Raw genomic sequence first — 24,075 nt, 5'->3', positions numbered from 1 at the left:
TTATATCCATTCTCTCTACCTTTTGTAACAACTTCTCCCTAACTCACCATGTGTAGCTGCAGTAGATACTACCCCTCCCATCATCAGCGGTTGCCCCACGGATATCACAGTGGTTTCGGCTGGAACCGCCAGCACCCGCGTAGACTGGGTAGAGCCCACGGCGACAGACGCTTCGGGTTCTGTCTTTGTCTCGCGAAACCTCGCCCCGGGCTCCTCCTTCCCCGTAGGCACCACTACGGTAACGTACATCTTCAGCGATAACGCCGGGAACGTTGCCTCGTGCAGTTTTGACGTCACTGTCACCGGTAGGATCACAGTCCCAGACATTACTCTGGACGTTGGACAAAATATTTCCAACAGTTTGCGTTTACACACTGTGGTCTTTTCTTGCACTCTCTGTTGCCGTTCAAAAAAAAAAAAAAAAAGAATTCTTGCACTCGTATGGGTTGCATTACCATTTTAGTCAAATGGTGTAAGTTGTGATTCATCCAGGTAATGATCAATAAAGGAACCAAAATTAAATCAATTCATCTGGACTTACTGTTTTACTTCCGAGAACGGTTTCACGTCCGATCCTGGACGCTTCATCAGCTCGTCCGATTTGATCTTTGAGCTGATGAAGCGTCCAGGATCGGACGTGAAACTGTTCTCGGAAGTAAAACAGTAAGTCCAGATGAATTGATTTAATTTTGGTTCCTTTATTACCATTTTAGAAAAACGTTTTTTGATATTTTGCTCCACCCCAAGCACTGTGCTGCAGTCTTGATCTTTGGGTTTCTATTCCCATCATTCAAAAGTTGAGATTCACTGTATGACTGGCACATTAAAACATTAAAACATCAAACTCTTTTGATGACTTTGGGTACAGATTCTAATCTTCACATCATCTTTGGGCTGGGGAGAGATTGGTGATCAGTGAGTTGATGGCTCCTAATTAAAGGGAGTGCTCTTCTGCAAAGTTCAGATAATTAAATCTTGCCCATAGATATAGCGAGCAGCAGTTTGGGTCACAATTTACATTGGAAGAATTCTGGGGGTCCTTTTTTTTTTTTGAGGAAGGAGGGTCTTCTAGTGTCCTCACCTTGGGGTAAAAACTAACAAGCTTCAATAATGCTAGGTGTACTTTCGTAGGAAGCGTTTGAACGCTCAAAAGTGAACCGAAGCGAACCGAATCAAAGCAAACCGTACCGCGCTGTGCTATTGTATTTGAAGTCTTCAAGCACTCTGTGGAGAAAGCATGCTTCACAAGTTATCTTTAGAGAGGGTCACACATTTTGTAACAACGGGTCACTCACCTGGCACGCTTAGAATACTTACAGATGTCCTGAACAAAGAGAAAAAACTCTTTACATTATGATGTATGTACATGTCACGCGCATTCATCACATGCGTACTGTTTGTACGCTTTTGGCACCCTTTAAAGAGCACATCTGGAAGTTGTCCCCTTTTGGCTTGGTTCAGTTTGGTACAGCTCACTTTATTAGGAGCGTTTGAGCACTCCTGTGGCACGGATTGGGTACGGTTCTGTTTGCTGTAGGAGAGCGTCAGAATGCACTGCTGGCTAACATCTTTCTATAAAGGTTTCCTGTATCTTTGTCCAAAGCTAAACTCACTCTTCAATGTTTGTGTCTGACTTCTTCAGCTTCTCTGTTTTTCTTTATAGCCGCTTTCTGTCTGTATCTCTGTGTCTGTCTGCATGTTTGTCCATGTATCTCTTTGTTTTTCTCCCTGTCCACTTGTACTGCCTGTATGAAATGCACCCGTAGCTGCGGTCGACAATACCCCTCCAACGATCGCTGGCTGCCCCATGGATGTCTCCATCGTGCTACCGGCCGGCACGGTCGGCACGGAGGTGGGCTGGGTGGAGCCGACCGCCACCGACGCGGAGGGCGCCGTCACGGGCTCGAGCAACCTGTCCCCCGGGGACACGTTCCCGCTCGGATCCACCACTGTCGTCTACACTTTCACTGATGCCGCTGGCAACACCGCCACCTGCACCTTCGTTGTTACTCTTGTTGGTAAAATGGCTCACTGTCTCTTTTTCTTTCTTTCTGTGACTTCTGTGTTCTTTGTTACAGGTTTGTGTCATATCTCATGCTGCAATGTTGGCGCATTGGATGTAATTTCTCTGTTGCACAGTAACTCTTAAGCTCCTTCACATTCACTCTCTCTTCTTTTTCCTCTTTTTCTTCTTCTCCCATCTCCCATTATTCCTCTCTCGTTCTCTCTCCATCTCTCTCTGCCTCTCTTTGTTTTGTTTAGGTGATTATATTGTCCTGTACATCTAAACAGTGACAATATAATACTTTCCTTTGCTCACATGATGTTGGTCTAAAAATGTTTGACATTGTGTGTTTTGTCACTCTCAATGTGTTTTTTTTTCCATGTAATAAGTAGTATGTCATCAAAGATTGTCCGCTGCTTGTTTGATAGTAGTGAAATTTGTCAGCTTCCTTCTTCTTTACTCCCATTTTCTTCTTCCTCCTTGCTGAAGCTGACTTTTAAGTTGACAGTTTTTGCCTTTTACCAGCTTACTCTAAAACCTGACTGATATAAACTTGTTCTTGTTTCCTTTCTTTCATGGATTTTTTTTAAAACATATCCTTGAGAATATTCCCACTGCACCTTTTATTAACGCTTTTGTTTACTTTCTTGTGATTTCTTCAATGTCACCGTGGATTTGTAGCATCTGCATATTATGCCATTATTTGTTTTGTTTTTAAATAGTTACTCTGTATCACTTTGAGCTGCAGTAAAGTCTGATCACACACACAGGTGGCTCTTTATTATCTTGATCTCGCAAAACTGCAGTATCGTTTTGTCGTCTTGGAGAATGTACATCATGGACATTTCTTCTATTTGTTGTTTGTCTGTAATTTGAGATGTGTTGAATTAAATGACTGCCAGCACATTCTGTCTGCTTTTTGATATCTTTACAAAAAATGATGTGTATTGTCATTGGATTATGTCTTTTTCCGTAGGAGTGTTCTGCACCATGATTTACAGTTGTATATCAGTCACACAATCATTGCTCTTTGATTCCCATTGGTAAGGAAAAGCCTACCTGATAAGGCATATACTCCAGAAAAATAGAAGAATGCACTGCAGAGAAATACTGGTGCCTACATTTCTCGAGGCAGTTCCCAACTTTGAAGAGCCTACCCAAGAGTCATCATAATTGTTATGCTACTCGGGAAGTAGGCTGATGGCTTTTACAAGTTTTTGTTATGGAAAAGCAATGTTTGCAGAAATTAGTCAGCTTGTGATAGATACACATTCAAAATATATCAAAGTGGATGATTAGCCATGATGAAGTTTTTTTTTTTCAAATATATGAAACTAGTGAATCTTTTCGTCAGGACTTCAAAGAAATCAGCCCTCAACAAAGTTTTGTTTGAAATTTTTGCGCAATAGCCTCCGTTGTGGACAACACTGCCCCAGTGATCAGCAACTGCCCCAACGACATCTCCTTGACCGTCGGCGCCGGAGTGACCAGTGTTCCGGTGTCCTGGACGGAGCCGTCGGCCGTGGACGAGACCAGTGCGGTGACGGTCACCCAGAGCAGCACTCCGGGCAGCAGCTTCGGCCTCGGCCAGACCCAAGTCTCATATGTCTTCTCGGACGCGTCTGGAAACAACGCCTTCTGCATCTTCACCATCACAATCACGGGTAGGAACTATGTAGCCCTTTCTATGCCAGCGACTGAAGAGAGTGTTTACAATCCTATGGGGACCTTCTGTGCCAAACGAAATGTAAAGCACCCAAGGGGTTAATGCACATCCTGCTTTTGCTTGTGGAATAAACCTGCTGCAAAGTTACCTTTTCTCCTTCAACTACTTTTCTTGTCTGAGAAAAAAAAAAGGAAAAAAAAGAATAGTGAAACATTTGAAGGATGATTGCCCTTTTTATTTCACAAGGGTTCAGGATATTGAAACTACAATGTTCTTAAAGTCCTATTAACCTGTTGAAGACTAATCCTGTGTGTACTCGGGCAGGCATCTGTATGAGAAATGCCTGTTACCTCGTCCTCGGCAGGTTAATTGAAGACACCCTTTACATTTGCTTCATTGTTGTCTACTTTTTGTGTTGACAGACATAGTCTTGGAATTTCAGGCATGAAATAATAACATTGATGCCATAGCTCGCATGTTGATGATCAAGTCTAACCCATCATTGTGGGGACCAAGGGCCTGTGAATGTTTCTTCAGATAAAGGGCACTATTAATAAATGATGCTGTTTCATCATATCATCATCATCATCATCATCATCAAGTGAAGGTGATATTTGTTGAGAAGCTGTTGGATTAATGTTTGCTTTCTCTGACGGTTCTTCATCTATATTTCTATTCACTCGCAGCCCAAGCCACTGGTGACACCACCCCGCCCGTCATCAGCGGATGCCCCGATGACATCAGCCTCGTCGTGTCCGGCAGCACCACCAGCGCCGCCGTCTCCTGGACCGAGCCCACCGCGGTGGACGAGACCAGCGCCGTGACGGTGACCCAGACGGCCACCCCCGGCACCACTTTCGCCGTCGGCACGTCGACCAGCGTCGTGTACACCTTCACCGACGCTGCGGGCAATTCGGCCATCTGCCAGTTCACAGTCACGCTGGCTAGTAAGTGCAGAATGTTTCTATGGACCTCACTGATTTCTGTAATACCCAAAATGCTGCCATCACTGTCATTATCAAATATACAGAATTTTTTCTTTTGTATATTCTAGGAATGAATTTTTCACTGGCAAACAGCAACAAAAAAAAAAAAACGAGTGTACAATCTTGTCTTGAGCTCAAGTTGAACTTTGCCTGTTACGGGCCAAATGAGATCATGATTATTCAGGTAAACGAGTAGTCAGTACAGAAGGAATTTGTTGAGTTGCTTGCCCTAAAGCTGATCCTAATTAAAAAGAATCCATATCTCACCATGTCATCACCTTCATTTTTGTAAATGAGTGTAGCAAAAAGCTAGCCTCAAGCCATTAACAAAGTCAAAGTAGAAGCTCTTTTCAAATCTTACAGAAGAAAAACACAATCTTACATGTATGTTCTCATATATTCCATCACTTTGTGAATGAGATAGAATGGTCCAATTTTAACAAGTTATACATTATTTTAAAGCTTAGAGGTTTCTCTTTTAAACTGTAGAAAGTGGAAATTCATCTTGACCTACTCTTTGTGGATTTTGAGCTGGGCAGTCAGATATACATTTAAGATAGAAATAGAACTTTTTTCTATGATGCACTACCCATAATCACTCCTCTCCTGCAGCTGCTAATACTGACAACACGGCACCTGTCATCAGCAACTGCCCCTCGGACATCACAACGTTTGTTGCCAGTGGCACCACGAGTTCGGCAGTGTCCTGGATCGAGCCGACGGCCGTGGACTTCGTGTCAGCTGTCACCACCACCAGGACTGCCGCCCCCGGCACCGCCTTCCCGGTCGGAACCTCGCAGGTCACGTACACGTTCTCCGACGCTTCAGGAAACGCTGCGACTTGCTCATTCCTCGTCACTGTTGGTGAGCTATGGAACACTGTGTGCACATTCTGGCATCGGTCATTCATTAATTGCCCGCCTATCGATTAATTGGTCCATGAGGAATCACAAAGCAAAGCCGCAACTTGTTGGCTGTAGGGAAAATTGGATTTATGGTTGGCCCTGAAAATTAGCATTTGGCGCTACAAGATATTTGTCACCTTTAATTCACGAGCACTGTGTAAAAGTTTGGTGACAATGAACTCGGTCATTCACCTGGAGGCAACTGTTAAGTGTCAAAACATTTGTAGAATATATAAGAGCATGTTTTATGAACGCTACGTCTGGGTCAAAAGGGAACACAAGTGAGGTGGCTTTCTGCACACCAGGCAGGGACTTGAATCGAGAACCTCTGGATTGAGAGTGCCAAGCAATCTCCACCACACCTCGTTAATGTACCTGCCAATTCCAAGATTTTTAAAATTTTTGTATTACCTCATGATGCTCCGATGGTGCTCCAAAATAGTAATTGGCTGTTCTGTCAGCATGAACCACTTTACATGTTGAGTAGATGCTTACCGGTAGTTTCCAAAAAGCGATTTGACCTTATTTTTCTCTCTTTCTTCTCCCCAATCAGCCATCGATTCCGCCGCTCCTGTCATCCAGAACTGTCCTTCCGACATCACCCAGACCGTCGCAGTGGGAGTGACGAGCACCCAGGTCTCATGGACCGAGCCCTCCGCCTTGGATGCTGAGGGAGGAGTGACAGTGTCCTCCACCATCACTCCAGGAGCAGTCTTCTCGCTGGGGGTCACGCCGGTGACGTACACTTTCACCGACAACGTCGGCAACCAGGCCACTTGCAGCTTCAATGTCATCATCAGTGAGTGCCATCTTTGATCCCACACATTTCTCCCTATCCAGTGGTCAAAGAACTAACCACAGGTGCACTATGCTGTGATTGTAGTTAAAGTATCGTGACTGGAAATGGTTACATACTGTACCTCTTCATGAAACGAAACGGGCAGCAGTATTTCAGTCGTTGCCTTGTCTATAACAGACACCAAGATCTTTGATGACTACAGCACTTTGTAATGAGTCAAGCCCTAGGTTGTAACAAAGTGATTGTCCTTTGACAGACCTGTGAATTTAAATTTGCATGGAAGTAATTAATGATGCTCCTGCAATTTATTACATTAGCCAATATAAAGCAGACATGTAATTCTGCTTTGGTAGATTGTGTGTTTCAATAAAAAGTCATTATATGTGACCTTAAAAAAGAATTGTATTGCAATTTTATTGTCTCTTGAGATGACCCCTTTTGTCTTGGATGTTTCCTGTGTAGAGAACTCTTAGAGCTCATTTGAGTTTTATGAACTACTGCTGTACTACAGTGTGCACAGATTTTGGAATTTATGCTAATCAGTAGGGCTGAAAGTAGATAAAAGGCTAGGTATGGTTGGATCGCTCACAACAACCTGAATGCATCCAGTGAACTGCATCTTTGCTGCCGCTTTCTCATACAGCTACTGCGGGGACCGGCGACACGACAGCTCCAGTGATCTCCAACTGCCCCAGTGACATCACCGTCTCGGACATCAACCTGGATGGAACCCAGGCCGCCTTCTGGGTGGAACCGACGGCCACCGACAACTCTGCCGTGACGGTCTCCCAGACTGCCTCTCCCGGAGACAGCTTCATCCTCGGCGACACGACTGTCACCTACACCTTCACAGACACCTCCAACAACCAGGCCGTTTGCCAGTTCGTCGTCACGGTGACAGGTCTGTAGTGATGATGCTCGCAATAACCAGTTGCGGTGCTAGTGGAGATCAAAATGGTGATGATGATGATGGAGATGATGATGGGAGGTCTTGATGAATTGAGCAAAGAATGAATTGCTTGCTTGATGAAAGAAAGTAAAAACGCCAGTGAAAGTTGTGCTGTACAGCCTATGGATTTGGAATCAGAAACATGTCATATTAAGAATGCAAAGCCTGTTCTTTCATCTCTGCAGAACCCCCTTTCTCTTATGACTTCTCAAGTTCCATGATAAAACAGTGTGAAAAATTCCCCCTTGGAATATATTCTATGTTGTTTGTATTGTATTTTTCCTCTTGCCTCCATAAACTTCAGTCTGACCACCTGAAATGTGCACATGGTGATTGCACTTGATTTGTTTTTTATTATGAAAGAACTCCCATCCATCCATATTTTTTGTCTTTCCTCCATCAACGCAGTGACAAAAACTTGAGCATGAGAGTTTACCATTGCAACCCATATGTGGCTGTACAGCACTTCTGTACTAGATGATGATGATAATGATGATCATGATCATGACGACAACGATAATGATAGGGATGATAGTGATGTTGAGGACAATGATGATGATGATAATGTTGATGACGGTGTTAGTTATGATGATGTTGATGGGATCATGGTGATGATGATGGTGATTCCAATGACGGTGATGGTGATGATGACGAAGATGATGACGATGAAAGATGATAGTATGATGATGCTATGATGATGATGGTGAATCTCAATAGTCAGTGACTTCCCACCACATTGTTAACTAGTCCATACATGCATGCACAGCTAATTTCCCACTGCATGTAATCCCACATGTTTGTGTACTGGCAGCTCTTTCGGTCTTTGTGGCAGCTGACACATGTCTTGGCTTCACTCTGCAGAAATAACTGATACAATTCAGACTGTCATTGGCCTAGACGGTGTCGTAATTTGTTCCTCATCCATCTGAGAATTAAAATTCATCAAAACCATGCACCCATCATTTGTTGTTCGTTTGTTTGTTCGTGGCTCAAGTGCAATTTACAAGTGTTATAGGGCCAATAGCAACCAACGATTTAGTCCTTGGCCACTTTTCACCCGAGGATTGGTATTGACCAGTCATATCACTTGATGTTACAGTTGAATGAAATACTGCTTAAAAAGACAGCAAGAGTAAAGACAATGATTTTTTGTTGCATCATGTTTGCACTCACTTTCCTGTTTCATAACCCTTGCATGCCGTAATTCTTTGACGGTATCAAGCTTTTTTTTCCCTCATAGGTACTGGCAATTCAAATTACTGAACTTAACAAGAATATCCCTATTGTTGTAATCCATTCTCTTGAATTGCACACTGTTCTAATGCAACATTTCTAATAAATGTTCTGTAATTCTCCCCTTGTGCAATTTAAATTCTTTAATTTTGCTACAACTTAGAATAAGAGGGAAAATGAGATGAAGTAGATCTTCACCAAAAGTAAATGAAGTAAATTTGCACCAATTGTCTGTGGAAAGATTGTACATAATTTCAATGTTTTATTCTTCATACATTTTGAAACAGACAAATTGGACTACTGTGCCAGTCCATTCATATCTGTACTTTGTGCAGTCATCTTCTCTACACCCTGTCAAATCTTTATCAGTGCACCATACGCTCGGCATGTATTTACCAGCAAAAAAAAAAAAAAAAACTGTAAAGATTTTCGTGTTTGTCAGTAAATGCCATAATATCTCATAATGATCCCTGAAATGCACAGATTTAATCTTTAAGCAGACAAAATGTTGAATTTTTGTTGAATTTATATCATTTCTCTCACAGTTAGAATGGCAACCCGCTGTTGAAGCAATATGAAGCAAAAACCTGACATTGGATGACCCAATTGCTGATATTTTTCTCTTTTAAATGCGGAAAGTTACCTTTACTTGCTGTTTTCGATTCATGACAGTCTGTTTTACAGGTGGTAACCTTCAATGCAAGCATATGATTACTCTCCGTTTGTGATTGTTTTGTGACTGTTGACACTCACTTATGTAGTCTAATTAGTTGCATCTATGACTCTCCTAACACAAACATCCTGTGCATCGATTGACATGTGTAATTAATAAGTGAGCTACGTAGAGTTATCAGTTCACTCAAATGAAAACAAAGCCGACTTATTTCCTCCCTCCTTTTCTCCACCCAGTCGCTTTCTTTCGCAAACATTGACCGTCTTTTTCTTCCCTACCCCCCAACCTCTGTGACCTTTCCAGAAAGTACGCCCTGTGACAGCAACCCGTGTCAGGCCAACGAACAATGCTTCTACAGCGCCGACACCTTCCTGTGTCTACCAGGTGCGCTTCTCAATCCTACAGGGAAAAAAGAGAGATTAAAAGATAGAGTGAGAGAGATGTAAAGAGAGAGGGAGTGAGGGTTCAGATATTACGGACTTGATGCAAACCTATACAGAAGGATAAATTCCAGTGTGCACTGTACTTCAGTTTAGCACTGCTGCCAAATACCTGCATGTTAGCCTTGTGTAAAGAAACACACAAATGCACACACACACTACAAATGAATAAATCTAGATATTTTTGTAATTTGTTTCTCTTTGATATTTCAAAGGGCAAGACATGCTATAACTTTGTGTGAATGTTTCCTTGTAATTGTTCATACTTCTCTGAATTGTTGCATAAACTCAACCTCCCAAAATTGTAAGAAGAAAGAAAGAAAACAACAAAAAGAGAAAGAAAGGGTGTACAAGCACTTGAAATGTGTAGTAGGATGTATTTGATTTTTTATTCCTGTGAGGGTGTACAATGTAGGTAGAGAGTGGTATGAGATCATTTCAAAAAGAATGTTAAGAATCAATTGATAATGATTTGCAGTTGGATTTCTTGTGTAATTTTTGGATATTTTTTCAATTTCATTATTTTTTTAAAGTTTTTCTTTTTCTTTTTTTTGCACTGTACATTGCTGTGCATGTGAGACTTTGCTCTGCTTGGAGTGTTCCCATTGCATCAAGATATGGCACTGTGTTTTGATTTTTTTTTCAATAAATCTTGATAAAAAGTCTTCTACTTTGATAGAATATGTACCATTTCACCTCACATTTTACCTTAGTGGTCATTTTTGTGTGCATGAGACCCTTAGTACATGTAGGTAGGTAGGATGCACTCTTCTCGCTTTTACAGATTTCCATCCTCCACAATCGAACCCTGTTGCCCGTGGTAACCACTTCAGTGTCATCTTCTCTCATATCGATCTAGACTTGTCCTCCATCCCTTCATAACCCCTTCCCCCATTCTACCCCCCCCCCCACCTTCTACCCAAAATATCTCACCCTCATCCTCGATTCGTCCGTTGACAATGATAGGGCGTTCAGTTGCCACTAAACCCATAGGCCCGAATTCACGAAGGTGGTACAAATGAAACCATGGATTAAACCATGAACAAAAACCATGGAGCGCCAAGCGTCGCATGGAATGTTTTGTTATGAAATCAGTCATTTCGTTGATGAAATTATTATTTTTAACGAAATGACAAGATTTTGTAACTAAATGAACATTTCGTCCACGAAATTATAATTTCGTTAATGAAACGGTCATTTTGCCGACGAAATGACCAATTTCGTAATGAAATATTCCGTGCGACACTTGGTGCTCCATGGTTTTTGTCCATGGTTTAACCCATGGTTTCATTTGTACCACCTTTGTGAATTCGGGCCATTGTGTTTTAGGCAACTTAACGCCCTTCTCATTCTCAGCTGACGAGTTCTTTTCCTCCTTGGTAGACTTCTACCGTGACATCCAATAAAATGTCCTCTTATAAATCACTCTGTTCCTCTGACTGTTCATGAGTATTCCTTGTATTTGCCTTCCTTTACCCCTATTTTATGACTTCTTTCTTGATAGAATGTGCCTTCCAAATTTCAAATGCTCTCATTTTCATCAAAAATTGGATTTGTTGTCTTACTTTATTTGCCAAGATCTCAAAAGGATCAACTTTGACCGGATTTGTCCATGTTAGCACACAAACAGATTGCATTAGATTTAAAGTAAAGGTCTATACTTTGTGAACGACAACAAAGTCTGTGTCAAATGCAGTCAAACTGCCTGTCACTTGTTGGACAGCAATTTTATTTTTATCTGAAACTAATCATAATTGTGCCAAATGATAAAGCATTAGCATAATCGATTTGAAACTGGATACATCATCAACTGTCTAGATTGACGAGTAGATGTCCATTTTTTGCAGCCAATTCATTTCAGGCTCCTCAGATTAAATGTAACCCTACCACCTTTCACTTATTTCGTACCCCGCCGAAACTTGTCATTCATCATATCACTGTACAAGAAAGTCAACCTAGTTGATTTTTTAATTGTTTTTTTTTTTCTTTAATAAAGGTTACATATACATATAGGCAGTGATAATTGGAACTTTTTCAATGTCACTATCTGAAAATGCCATTGATGTTTTAAACAAGTAGGATGTCAGTGGTAGTCACAGAGTTAAGAAAAAATACCAATGATGCACTGGGAGCACTCCAACATAATTTGTCTCAAAGTCAGGAATTTGATGTTGTTGAAAAAAAAAACCGAAAACAATTTTTGAGCAAATTTATTGCTCCACCCTCAAAATCTCTAAAACAAAATTGGAAGAAAATTCTGATATAGAAAGATTAGAATAGTGGCAAAAATTAAGGTGCAGTTTATATACTTGGTTGTATTCAAGAGTGAGTTTGCTGTCTCGTGATCAAAAGAATTCCTGTCGATAATTGACCAAGTTGTAGTTTTACAAAACACACTTGGGAGTTTATATAGCCATGTGAACGAAAAAAAAAAAAATATATATATATAACAAAAAAAAAAAACCCATAATAAATCGAGAGAGAAATTTTCCTAACTGTGGATTTTTTATTCATTTATTTTTTATTTTTTATTTTTTGTCTTGCGGTATTCTAGATGCACAAACAATGTTGTTTGCAAAAGGTTTTGATTTTTTTTTTTTGGCAAATGACAAAGAAAGCAGTGAATTGTATGAATGAAAGAATCAATGAATCTGCCTGTAACGATCTTTTCCCAGCTTTATTTCCCCTACTGCCCTCCTTGTCCTGCAAGCTCTCGCCTTCTGCACCTGCATTTGTGATTTCATAACACCCTATGCATTCTCTTTGCAGAGTAACACTCTCAAGATAATGCCCCCCTCTTTCAGAACCCCTTCACCCCCCCCCCCCCCTCCCTCCCCATCTTCCCTGCCTTTGTTTATTTCAGTCAATTTCAGAGTACCCTGTAATCCACAAAGATCCACTCACTTTATGTTCATGTAGTGAAGAAGAAGATGAAGCAACAGATGAGTGAAAGTTTGGGCAAAATTGGGCAGGCGATTAGAAGCATTAAAGATCACGTTACATGTAGTGCTGCTTAATCACCAAGTGTGGTGTTCAATTACCACTTCTTGTCTCTATCATGCAACAGTGCCATGCTCGGGACATACCACTTCATCAGTGCTTTGTTTAAAATTTTCGCCTAGTCTTCAATATCTTCTACAGGTGTGTCGGGATGTCAAGATTCTATCCGTCGTTCCGGGACATTTAATATGAATCAAAGAAACTCATGTTTTGGTTTAAAAAGCAAAGAAACAAAAACACCATTTTGTGGTTATTTGATTCAAATTGCCATTTAAGGTCGGTAGCCTCTAACTCACAGGGCTGTATGTTTGATAGCTACCTTGTGTTCAGTCTGTTATAAGTTTCATAGGGAGTGCTCTATTTCACTCAAGCTTTTGCCAGTTTGTTGCTTCTTTTCCATCAGTTTCCTTCACAGTCCTTTTTAGATAATGAAAAGGGGTCATTGAGAAGTCATGCATGCACTGCTATATGATCATTGTGAAGACACCTCCCATCGTAGTTAGATTCATTTGCTCAAGTCTCCGCCATGTTCACCAGAGAACAGACAGCTATTTTATTAAAGAGTGTACGTTTGTGTATTTTAGATAGATCGGGATATTTTCATGATAGCTTTTGCTCTAGATGTTAACTTCTCGTTTGAAAGGTTAATGTACTTCAGAGGTCATGTCAGCCAAGACAGCATTGATCTTGTGCGGAATGTTTGTGTGTGTCATTACAAAGAAAAAAAGAAACAATTATGAAATGCCACTTCAGTTTATTGGCCAGTTTTAGAAATAGGTGTTTTATACATGGAGTTAAGTTCTGAAATTGCCAAATGTAAATAAGAGCTCAGTGCTTTTCCACGATTACATTATGCCACTATATCACTACGTTCATTTGAAAATTACCCCGACAAATATCTCCCAGACAATTTACCATACTGGACAATTTACCCTGGACAATTCCATTATGTTTGCATAATTGCTCTCCAGAAATTGTAAATGCACATGAGAGTTCTTTTATACCACCCTGGGCAATTGCTCTGGGGTACATGTAGTTCCCAACTACGGGATAGTTGTTGATTGTTCAGTGAAGACAGTCCCCCAGTATGGGTGATTTTCTTGGCTGTCATTGCACCATAATCTTTTTAATGGGGAGGGGGACATCAACCAAATTGGAAAGGGTCTGACTTTATACACAGTGCCATATCACATGATGTAATTGACTTTGAGCTGTGCTGTTCGATCCCAAGAAAAAAAAACAAGCAATATTTTAAACATGATTTTTCAACATGATGTTGTTGCTTTTTCAAATTTACTGATTCTTGGTTGTATGTGTTCACACCATGTGATTGTGCAATTATACATATATCACAGGAGAATTGAAATAATGGATTCACACTTGATGTAGTTGTAGTGTTTTGGTACTACCACCACCACGTACATCATATGTGAGTATATTACTGAAATTAATTTCTCTTTTTGTTTTGTTTTTGTTTTTTTCTAAAGCTGGCCGAAAGCGTAGGGAGGCTGACTCCATGATGACCGGTAAGTAAATAATGGAATTTGATACAGTGCACTCCCATTATAATGAACATGGTTATCATGAAACTGCGGTTACAACAAGGTAAAAATTCAGACCATAACATTATCCGCTCTATGTTTTGTATCGTTTATTTGTTCGGTTATGACGAAATTTCGATGTAACAAAAGAAAACTACCAGTCCTGAGGATTTTGTTATAACAGGAGTCCATTGTATGTCCATTCTGACTGCCACTTCGATTGTTCCAAATTTACTGGCCATTTTTCAAAATGCCATCCACTATACAAAGAGACTAGTGTCGAGCTAGGTTTCAATCCCCAGTTGCAAAGAGTATATAGGATGCTGTGTGGGTTTACTAAAAATCAAGGGAATTTACAAGTTTTTTTGTGTTTGGTATCTTCCCCCCCCCCCCCAAGTCTTCCTCTCCCCCTCTTGCCAAGCATTAATTGTTCTTTTATAATTGCATGTATTACATAGTTTTTGACCTCAGATAGCTTCCATTTCATCAAAATAAGGTTTCTGTGTTTACTTTATCCTTTGAAAAGTCGAAAGCTTTTCGTACATGAGGGATGCCCATGTTTTGTCACACAAATTTTTTGTATTGATTTTCTTTTCTTTTCTTTTTTTCAAAGATTATTTTCAACACTGTCTATCGATCTTCTTTTAACCCGTTCTGTACGGGAACCTGGTGGCCTGCATATTATGTCCGTGGGCATTTCAGAATTTAGTATGGAACGGGTTAAAAGATTCTTTTCACTCAGCACTCTCTCCGGATTTGTTCTTTTTAACCCGTTCTGTGCCAGTGAGTCAAATGTACACAAATTATGCACACATACAGTGTACCTGTACTTATGGACAGGCTATAAATTTGGCACACAGAGGGTTATACAATATGTACATTATTCTTTTAATTCTGTGTGCATTCAACATTGTCTCTCGATCTGATTGCTTTACCCAGAGGATTGCCCGTGTGAAAATGGTGGCCTTTGTCAGGAGGACAGCAATGGGGATAGTTTCTGTCTCTGTGAGCCGGGATTCCGTGGACCTCTCTGTGAACACGGTGAGTTTGTAGTTGGGATCTAAACCCTGGGACTAAAATGTTTGGATATACATCCTGGGACGGAAATGTTTGGATCTACACCCTGGGACTAAAATATTTGGATCTGCACCCTGGGTCTACAATGTTTGGATCTACACCCTGGGTTTAAAATGTTTGGATTTGCACCCTGGGGCATAAATGTTTCGATCTAAACCCTGGGACTTATCAGTAAAAGTTTGAATCTAAATCCTGGGACTAAAAGTTTGGACCTACAATTGTAAACCCCTTGGACTGAAAGTTTTGCTCTACACCCTGGGGCTAAAAGGTTTGCAAAAACTTGTGAAAAAAAGCAGTAATACATGTTTGAAGCCCTTGCTCTCCAGTGAGCTACTACTCCAAAGTGTGGCTTTGATCAAAGTGTAAACTGTAGGGATGTGGCCATTGGAAAGGTATAATGCAAGTGCAGGTCAGTGAAAGTAAATGAGGAGTTAATTCTGCATGTTATAAAAGTTATTGATACGTACTAGTTGTTACTTAGCGATCTGTCTGTTCCTGTCTCTTGAAACCATCCTACAGCTGTGGAGATCGCTGATCCCTGCCATCCCAACCCCTGTGTCAACAATGGAACGTGCCATCTCACCCCCCGCGGCACCACCGTCGCCTTCGTCTGCGACTGTGCCGCCGGCTGGTACGGACGCTTCTGTGAGAAATGTAAGTTTGTCCACAACTCTGTAAATCGTACAATCATTTTGATTCATCACATCTCGTTTCTCCTGACAATTTCTTACTGCTTATGTATCTGAGAAGTGTCATATAGATGGCGTGTAAAACATTGTAGGTATATTGGGCAAGCTGCTTATGCAATAACCATGTAAAGAAATTTTAGTTCAAAACAAAACTTGTGTGCACAATTTTTTTTTCTTGCTCTTGTGAAAGAATTTCAATAACTGAACTGTGTAAGATGTGATGAGCATACACAAGATCACATGAGTGAAGAGAAATTGAGTACGCAGAGTACACTTTGTGTAAGATAGCAGTTGACTGCAGTAGCGGATCCAGAGGGGGGCACATGCCCCCCCCCCCCCATTATCGTTAAAAACAAAAGAAATAAAAAGAACCCTGGAAGTGGCACCAGAAATATTAGTTCTCCCCCCCTTTACGGAATTCCTGGATCCGCCCCTGGACTGGATAACAAATTCATGTAGATCTTACAGTGGACCCAGCTTTTTGCACAAATGTCTTTCAAGTCAGTGTCCTTGGTTGGACTTTGCTTTGCATTCACTGGTTGCTGTTTCATGGGCAAACTTCATAGGGTCACATGTATAAGTTGTTGCTTTAATGACAGCTGTCGGATTGTCATTGACAAATATTTTGTAGTTGGCAAATTTGAATTGAAGAAGATTGCAGAATCCATGGGAATGCAATGGGCTGGGTAACAATGTAAAGAAATTCAGGGATATTACTTTTTCAAAGGACCAGACAATAATTAACTTGTCACTGTAACTCTACCTGTTCATTGTCATGATACAATCTTAATCATTAAGCTATGTACAAGACTTCATTATATTTATAGTACACTAGTTTATTTCCATTGGGTATATTTTCCGTTCACTTTCACACAATTGTGTAAGATTGTGTAAGATTATAATCACCAGAAATCTGCAAATATCTGAAATCCAGTGAAAATCAGATCAGAAGGTATGATAAAACTTTGTGAGAGATTTGTTGTATGTATTGACTAACTTGCCATCTGTCACTTTCTCTATACAGCCGGCGTGGAGCTGTTGTCGGACAACGACCAGCGGCTGGTCAGGATGGGCGAACGCGCCCTGCGCAGGATCGTGGCAGACCAGGAGCAGATGTCGTGGGCCTTCCTCGCCGGCTGCCTCCTCCTTGTCGTTACCGTCATCACCCTCCTCGTGGGCTTGCTGTGCCTCGTTCCCCGTCTCCGGACAATACGCACCGGCAAGGCCGCCCTAGACGAGGTCACCCTCGTCCAGTAGAAGGGCGCCCTCACGACCTTGTTACGCAAAAAGGGGGAATTTTTACTAGATATCTTCTCTCTTCCAGTGTATAGGGATGAGATTTAAACAAAAAAAAAAGTTTTGTTTTTCGTATTGTATATAAAGTAGGATATCACTCGCTGCAGCTTTAAGTGTGATTTGAGGAATTGTGATGCAAGAAGAATCAAGGTGGTCCCGTATGGCTTGTCATTTTGCACAACTTGCAAATAATTTGCATAATAATGTGATTGGACTAATAAAAGGAAGGTTGGTGCCTTCAGCATAATGTATTGTTGATAAGTTCCAGATCACCCTTTGCAGCATTGTTTGACTAGCACATCTTCCTTTTTCCCTCCTGTAATTAATTTTTATGTAGTGGAGTAGAAAGTAGTTTGCACAGAAATGTGCATGTTTCTATGGAATACCACTATGTAGAACAAATCTTTAAAAATAGAATTTTATGCAAGCAAATTATTGCTTTCCCCTTCCATCAAATCTCCCATCTTATCCATTTTCTTTTTTTAAGAGGGAATAAATTCACTGGTGTCGGATAGACCATAACTGAAATTTAGTGTGTGCATCTATGTTTGGGTGACACCTTTGTTTACAGGACTTGTGTTGACGATTGGTTTGATTTATTCTTTTTTTTTAAATGGGTTTATGGAAGATTGTCTTTCAGGGAAGTTGGTTGGAACGACTTCTTGCACAATCATGTATTTTTCTATGTTTTTTCGATTTAACGATCTGTCATTATTTGAGAACTTTCATGAGCATTGTAATGCATTCTGTGTCTACATACATTTTATATATTTCTCCAACTGAGCAGCTATTTACCCAGCAGCTTCGAAAAAAAAAATTTATGAAGAGCTCGACTGGAAAGAAAGCCTGTTTTGGAATTATGAAATATGGGATTTCATATCTTCCTATGAACAGCTACTCTTGCTATTTTTGTTGAAATCATTTTGCTTGCTGTATTCTCTTTACTTCACTATCATAACTTTGCTCATTGTTATTTTAATTCATTGCACTGTCTCTGGACTTGAATAAATTCTGAATTTTGAAATGGAGCTCATTGATTCTATGCATGTTGTCATTCTTGTTTTTTGTCGAGCCCACCAGAGGTGAGGGGAGACTAAAGGATCGCCTGCGGCATCTGTCCGTCCGTTGTCCGTCCGTCCGTCCGTCGTAGCGTCCGTCCGTCGTAGCGTCCGTCCGTCCGTCCGTCCGTCGTCTGTTCGTCGTCTGTCCGTAACGCTACAAAAAATTCAATAACTCTTTACTCTGGGCTTCAATTCCAATCAAACATCAAGGGAAGAGGGGTCATACAAAGTTTCACATTAATACGTATATGAAGGTCACCTCGAGGTCAAAGCTCACAGGCAGGGGTCAATGAACTTCTAGGGCCCAATGTTAAGTTTTTATGGCACGTTTCTACTATGGGTCATAACTTTTGATCCATAACTCCATTTGTGACCAAACCTGGATGGTAGATGTCCCTTGGGGAGTGGATGATCACCACAAGGTCAAAGGTCACAAGCAGGGGTCAACGAACTTTAGAGCCCAATGTTAAGTTTTTATGGTGCGTTACTATTATGGGTCATAACTTTTGATCCATAACTCCATTTGTGACCAAACTTGGATGGTAGGTGTCCCTTTGGGAGTGGATGGTCACCACAAGGTCAATGGTCACAAACATGGGTCAACGAACTTTTAGAGCCCAATGTTAAGTTTTTATGGCGCGTTTCTATTATGGGTCATAACTTTTGATCCATAACTCCCTTTGTGACTAAACTTGGATGGTAGATGTCCCTTGGGGAGTGGATGATCACCATAAGGTCAAGGGTCACAAACATGGGTCAACGAACTTTTAGAGCCAAATGTTAAGTTTATATGGCGCGTTTCTATTATGGGTCATAACTTTTGATCCATAACTCCCTTTGTGACTAAACTTGGATGGTAGATGTCCCTTGGGGAGTGGATGATCACCACAAGGTCAAGGGTCACAAGCATGGGTCAACGAACTTTTAGAGCCAAATGTTAAGTTTATATGGCGCGTTTCTATTATGGGTCATAACTTTTGATCCATAACTCCCTTTGTGACTAAACTTGGATGGTAGATGTCCCTTGGGGAGTGGATGATCACCACAAGGTCAAGGGTCACAAGCATGGGTCAACGAACTTTTAGAGCCAAATGTTAAGTTTATATGGCGCGTTTCTATTATGGGTCATAACTTTTGATCCATAGGTCCGTTTGTGACCAAACTTGGATGGTACACCTGTAGATGTCCCTTGGGCAGTGGATGGTCACCTCACGGTCAAAGGTCACAGGCATCGGTCAACGAACTTTAAGGGCCCAATGTTAAGTTTTTATGGCACGTGTCTTTTTTGCCATAAATTTTTACCCTTTCATATCTCTTTTTATCTGTTATATCCCATTCGCGTACAATTTCAATTTCTTGTACGCGAATGGGCGAGACACATTATGGCACTTGCCTTGTTTTAGTAGCTACTCTAACTTTGTGTCCAATAATATAAACATTAGTAGGCAATGTGAGATTGATTGAGTGTGTGGTATATAAAGATACTATAGGAGGAAAGCTATGATAAGTATGGCTTTGTGTGGAACTACAAATAAGTATTTACACATTTGTTTTTTTCATAATCTTAGTCACTGTTTGTGGCATTTGATAATCAAACAAGAGTCTCTTTGTGTTTGTAGTGACCCCTCAATGAATGGATGTTCAACATAGATATATATATGGCATATCAAAAAGATGCAAAACGAAGTATCATGTATGTATGTATGTGTGTCTATATACACTCAACCGAAAAAGTTAAGTTCCCCCTAGCATTTTTGGATACAACTCGAAAAGCATTTTACCAATTTTCATAATTCAAACGGGAATGGATAGGGAATTTTATTACTCATAACATGAATGGCATATCATTGCCACCAGATATCATTATTGGTGTGAAAAAAGGCATTTTATGTCAAAATGCATGGGGGAAAAAAGTTGCACTTAAGGTTATGTGAAGCATATTGTGTACATTTCCAATGGTCGGCCACTTGTTTGCAGATCATTGACCTCTCCAGTTTCCTGAAACTTTGCTCTAAGTTTCCTTATGGCATTGGGTGAAACCCCTGGTCTCCTGGCCCCCTCCTTATCCGGAACCCCAGCTTCAAGGAAAGCTGTAGCTCTCCCTCTTTCAAAAATTTGTACACACGGCATGATGCAAAATGGCCATAAGCACATTATGATCAACCCAAATTGGAATTGAAAAGCACATGACTTTGACTAACATTTTCATATTGAAAAGGCCTATTGTTTGAAAAGTATGCATAGCATCTGTTTGATAGGGAATCGCATTGTACCTGAAGAAATTCCTGAGAATTACATAACAATTTAATAGGTCATTTGCTAACTTGCACAGGAAATGTACACAATATGCTTTATATACCCTTAAGTGCAACTTTTTTTCCCGTGAATTTTGACATAAAATGCATTTTTTCAAACCAATAATGATATATGGTGGTAATGATATGCCATTCATGTTATGAGAAATAAAACTCCCTATCTAAACCTGTTTGAATTATAACAATCGGTAAAATACTTTTTGAGATACATGTATATCCAAAAATGCTGGGGGGGGGGGGAACTTACTTTTTTGGTTGAGTGTATATATATATATATATATATATATATATATATATATGAAGAGTTTATTCGCAAAAACTGATAAGTCCATATTTGCGATTAAAGGTCAAGAAAAATAAAGAGAATAATAAGAAAATTTTTGCTTCTTTTGACCATAACTTCAAAAATGTACCTTTATATGTAGTGACCAATATATCATTTAAAAAGTATCATTTAAAAAAATGCATTTTTTCAAACCAATAATGATATATGGTGGTAATGATATGCCATTCATGTTATGAGAAATAAAATTCCCTATCTAAACCTGTTTGAATTATAACAATCGGTAAAATACTTTTTGAGATACATGTATATCCAAAAATGCTGGGGGGGGGGGGAACTTACTTTTTTGGTTGAGTGTATATATATATATATATATATATATATATGAAGAGTTTATTCGCAAAAACTGATAAGTCCATATTTGCGATTAAAGGTCAAGAAAAATAAAGAGAATAATAAGAAAATTTTTGCTTCTTTTGACCATAACTTCAAAAATGTACCTTTATATGTAGTGACCAATATATCATTTAAAAAGTATTATTTTGTACTTTATGACAGAGACCATACTTCAAAATCTTCAAAAATGGACTTATCAGTTTTTGCAAACACTCTTCATATAATATATATATATATATATATATATATATATATATATATATATATATATATATATATACATGCACATGCATACATATTATACTTGTATTTGTTTCATTTTTTTTTTATTTTTAGCTCACCTGAGCCAAAGGCTCAAGTGAGCTATTGCGATCGCCCTTCGTCCGGCGTCCGTCGTGCGTCGTGCGTCGTGCGTCGTCCGTCGTCCGTCGTCCGTCGTCCGTCGTCCGTCGTCCGTCGTCCGTCGTGCGTCGTGCGTAAACTTTTTACATTTTCATCTTCTTCTTGAAAACCCCAGGACCGATTTTCATCAAACTTGGCAGGTAGCATCCCTAGGGGGTTAGGAACTCAATTTGTTAAAATGGGCACCATGACCCACCCAGGGGGCCCCCAGGGGGGCCCAAACCCCCCAAAATTAAGGAATCTTTAAAAATCTTCTTCTCTAGAACCAGAAGTGATAGAGCTAAGTTAATACTATGAGTTAGTTCATTGATGACTGTAGTTTCAAGTTTGTTCATGGCAGAATCAGGGATGCCCCCCTTGGGACCCAGGGGAGGGGGGTGGGGAGGGGTTCTAATGGGGCCTAAATTGTACATTTTCATCTTCTTCTTGAGAACCCCATGACCCATTTTCACCAAACTTGGCAGGTAGCATCCCTAGGGGGTTAGGAACTCAATTTGTTAAAATGGGCACCATGCCCCACCCAGGGGGCCCCCAGGGGACCCCCAGGGGGCCCAAATCCCCCAAAATTAAGGAATCTTTAAAAATCTTCTTCTCTAGAACCAGAAGTGATGGAGCTAAGTTAATACTATGAGTTAGTGCATTGATGACTGCAGTTTCAAGTTTGTTCATGGCAGAATCAGGGGTGCCCCCCTTGGGACCCAGGGGAGGGAGGTGAGGAGGGGTCCTAATGGGGCCTAAATTGTACATTTTTATCTTCTTTTTTAGAACCCCATGACCCATTTTCACCAAACTTGGCAGGTAGCATCCCTAAGGGGTTAGGATCTCAATTTGTTAAAATGGGCACCATGTCCCACCCAGGGGGCCCCCAGGGGGGCCCAAACCCCCCAAATGAAGGAATCGTTCAAAATTTTCTCTAGAATCAGAAGTTATACAGCTAAGATAATACTATGAGTGAGTACATTAATGACTGTAGTTTCGAGTTTGTTCGTAGGAGATCCAGGGGTGCCCCTCTTGGGGGCAGGGGTGGGGGGGGGGGGGAGGGGGTTGGTTAGGAAGGTCCAAATGGGGGCCTGAATCGTACATTGTCATCTTCTTCCTGAAAACCTCATGATAGATTTTCGTCAAACTTGGCAGGTAGCATCCTTAGGGGGTCAGGATCTCAATTTATCAAAATGGGCACCATGCCCCACCCAGAGGGCCCCAGAGGGCCCCCAATTCCCCAAATTAAGGAATCTTTAAAAATTTGGGCCCTTATTGTACATTTTCATCTTCTACTTCAGAATGCCTGGTCAAATTTTGGTAGAGCTGTGAATAATTTAGATTAGTGACTGCGTGAAAGGTGAACTTGCGATACTCAGGTGAGCGCTAGACCCGCGGGTCTCTTGTTGTATATGTGATATTTCACAGACAACTTACCTCATCGACTCAAATTCTGCATAACAAAAGACTTTTATTGGTGAGTTATTTTTCCCCAAACAAGACGAGGGATTCGGAGTACAATGCATGCTCCCACTCCCCCTCCCCCAAATATTTGCTTTATATTTTCTGTAATTTGACAGCACAAAAAATAACTTACCTGAGGTGTCAATGCTTTTAATTCAATTTTTTTTTTTTGGGTGGGGGGGGGGGGGGTATAACGTCATGTCTGGTTTCTTCAGATTTTTATTATAGCTTGAACATCTGGATGTGTCAATTGCAATACCAAGGCACATAGATTTCGTACAAATACATTACAACAAAGTCCCACTTCATCTTCACTCATCTGTACACATAATTAGTGTCAATACATAGAAGCTCCTCTGCATTGAAAATGTACGGTATGATGTGGGCCCACCAAATGAAGCTTCTGGTCCAATAGTTCAGAATAGAATAAATAACAAAAATTCATGTATGAATAATTCTATATCAAGGGGCACCTCCTTCATATTATCTGTGAAACTCTTTCTTTTGTAAAAGTTGTTACATGGCAGAAGGGTCAGTGGGGAGACATGAAGAATAAGATAGTAATGCAGCCAGCTGGCAAAAGTTTGAGCAGAGGTGATATGCTAACAAAAGTTTGAAATATTCATAAAACATTAAATATAAACTGGCCAGTCAGTTCTCCAGTAGCCTTTATCTTGTCTTACTGTGATGTTAACTGAGTTCTGTCGAGCATTATTTTATTCTAAGAGTTAAAAAGGACAGGAAAATAATCCTACGTGTAATTAGAATGAAATAGTAAAAAATCACAGACCAGTAGAAATGTTGACTACATAAACATTTGAATGGTTCTAGTATTTAGCACACTAGCAATGTAACACACACACACACACACACACACACACACACACACACACACACACACACACACACACACACA

The 24,075-nt window shown here is 40.4% G+C and overlaps 1 protein-coding gene across 1 annotated transcript in view; it reads left to right on the top strand.

The window, feature by feature from the left end:
- The window catches only part of LOC139722177 (uncharacterized), a 93,583-nt gene extending 76,363 nt beyond the window's left edge, over window positions 1–17,220 (top strand). Inside the window, exons 70-80 of the mRNA XM_071633492.1 lie at window positions 665–667; window positions 1,767–2,018; window positions 3,415–3,669; window positions 4,358–4,618; window positions 5,270–5,521; window positions 7,005–7,262; window positions 9,520–9,600; window positions 14,144–14,182; window positions 15,137–15,238; window positions 15,794–15,928; window positions 16,988–17,220. Of these exons, the coding sequence (XP_071489593.1) occupies window positions 665–667; window positions 1,767–2,018; window positions 3,415–3,669; window positions 4,358–4,618; window positions 5,270–5,521; window positions 7,005–7,262; window positions 9,520–9,600; window positions 14,144–14,182; window positions 15,137–15,238; window positions 15,794–15,928; window positions 16,988–17,220 (1,871 nt within the window). The remainder of the gene's footprint in view (window positions 1–664; window positions 668–1,766; window positions 2,019–3,414; window positions 3,670–4,357; window positions 4,619–5,269; window positions 5,522–7,004; window positions 7,263–9,519; window positions 9,601–14,143; window positions 14,183–15,136; window positions 15,239–15,793; window positions 15,929–16,987) is intronic.
- The last annotated feature ends 6,855 nt before the right edge of the window (window positions 17,221–24,075 follow it).

Source organism: Diadema antillarum, unplaced genomic scaffold (assembly GCF_040938485.1).
Source record: "Diadema antillarum isolate AM-2024a unplaced genomic scaffold, OU_Dant_1.0 scf00000160, whole genome shotgun sequence".
Taxonomy (NCBI): Eukaryota; Metazoa; Echinodermata; class Echinoidea; order Diadematoida; family Diadematidae; genus Diadema; species Diadema antillarum.
This window is presented reverse-complemented; position numbering and strand designations above follow the sequence as displayed.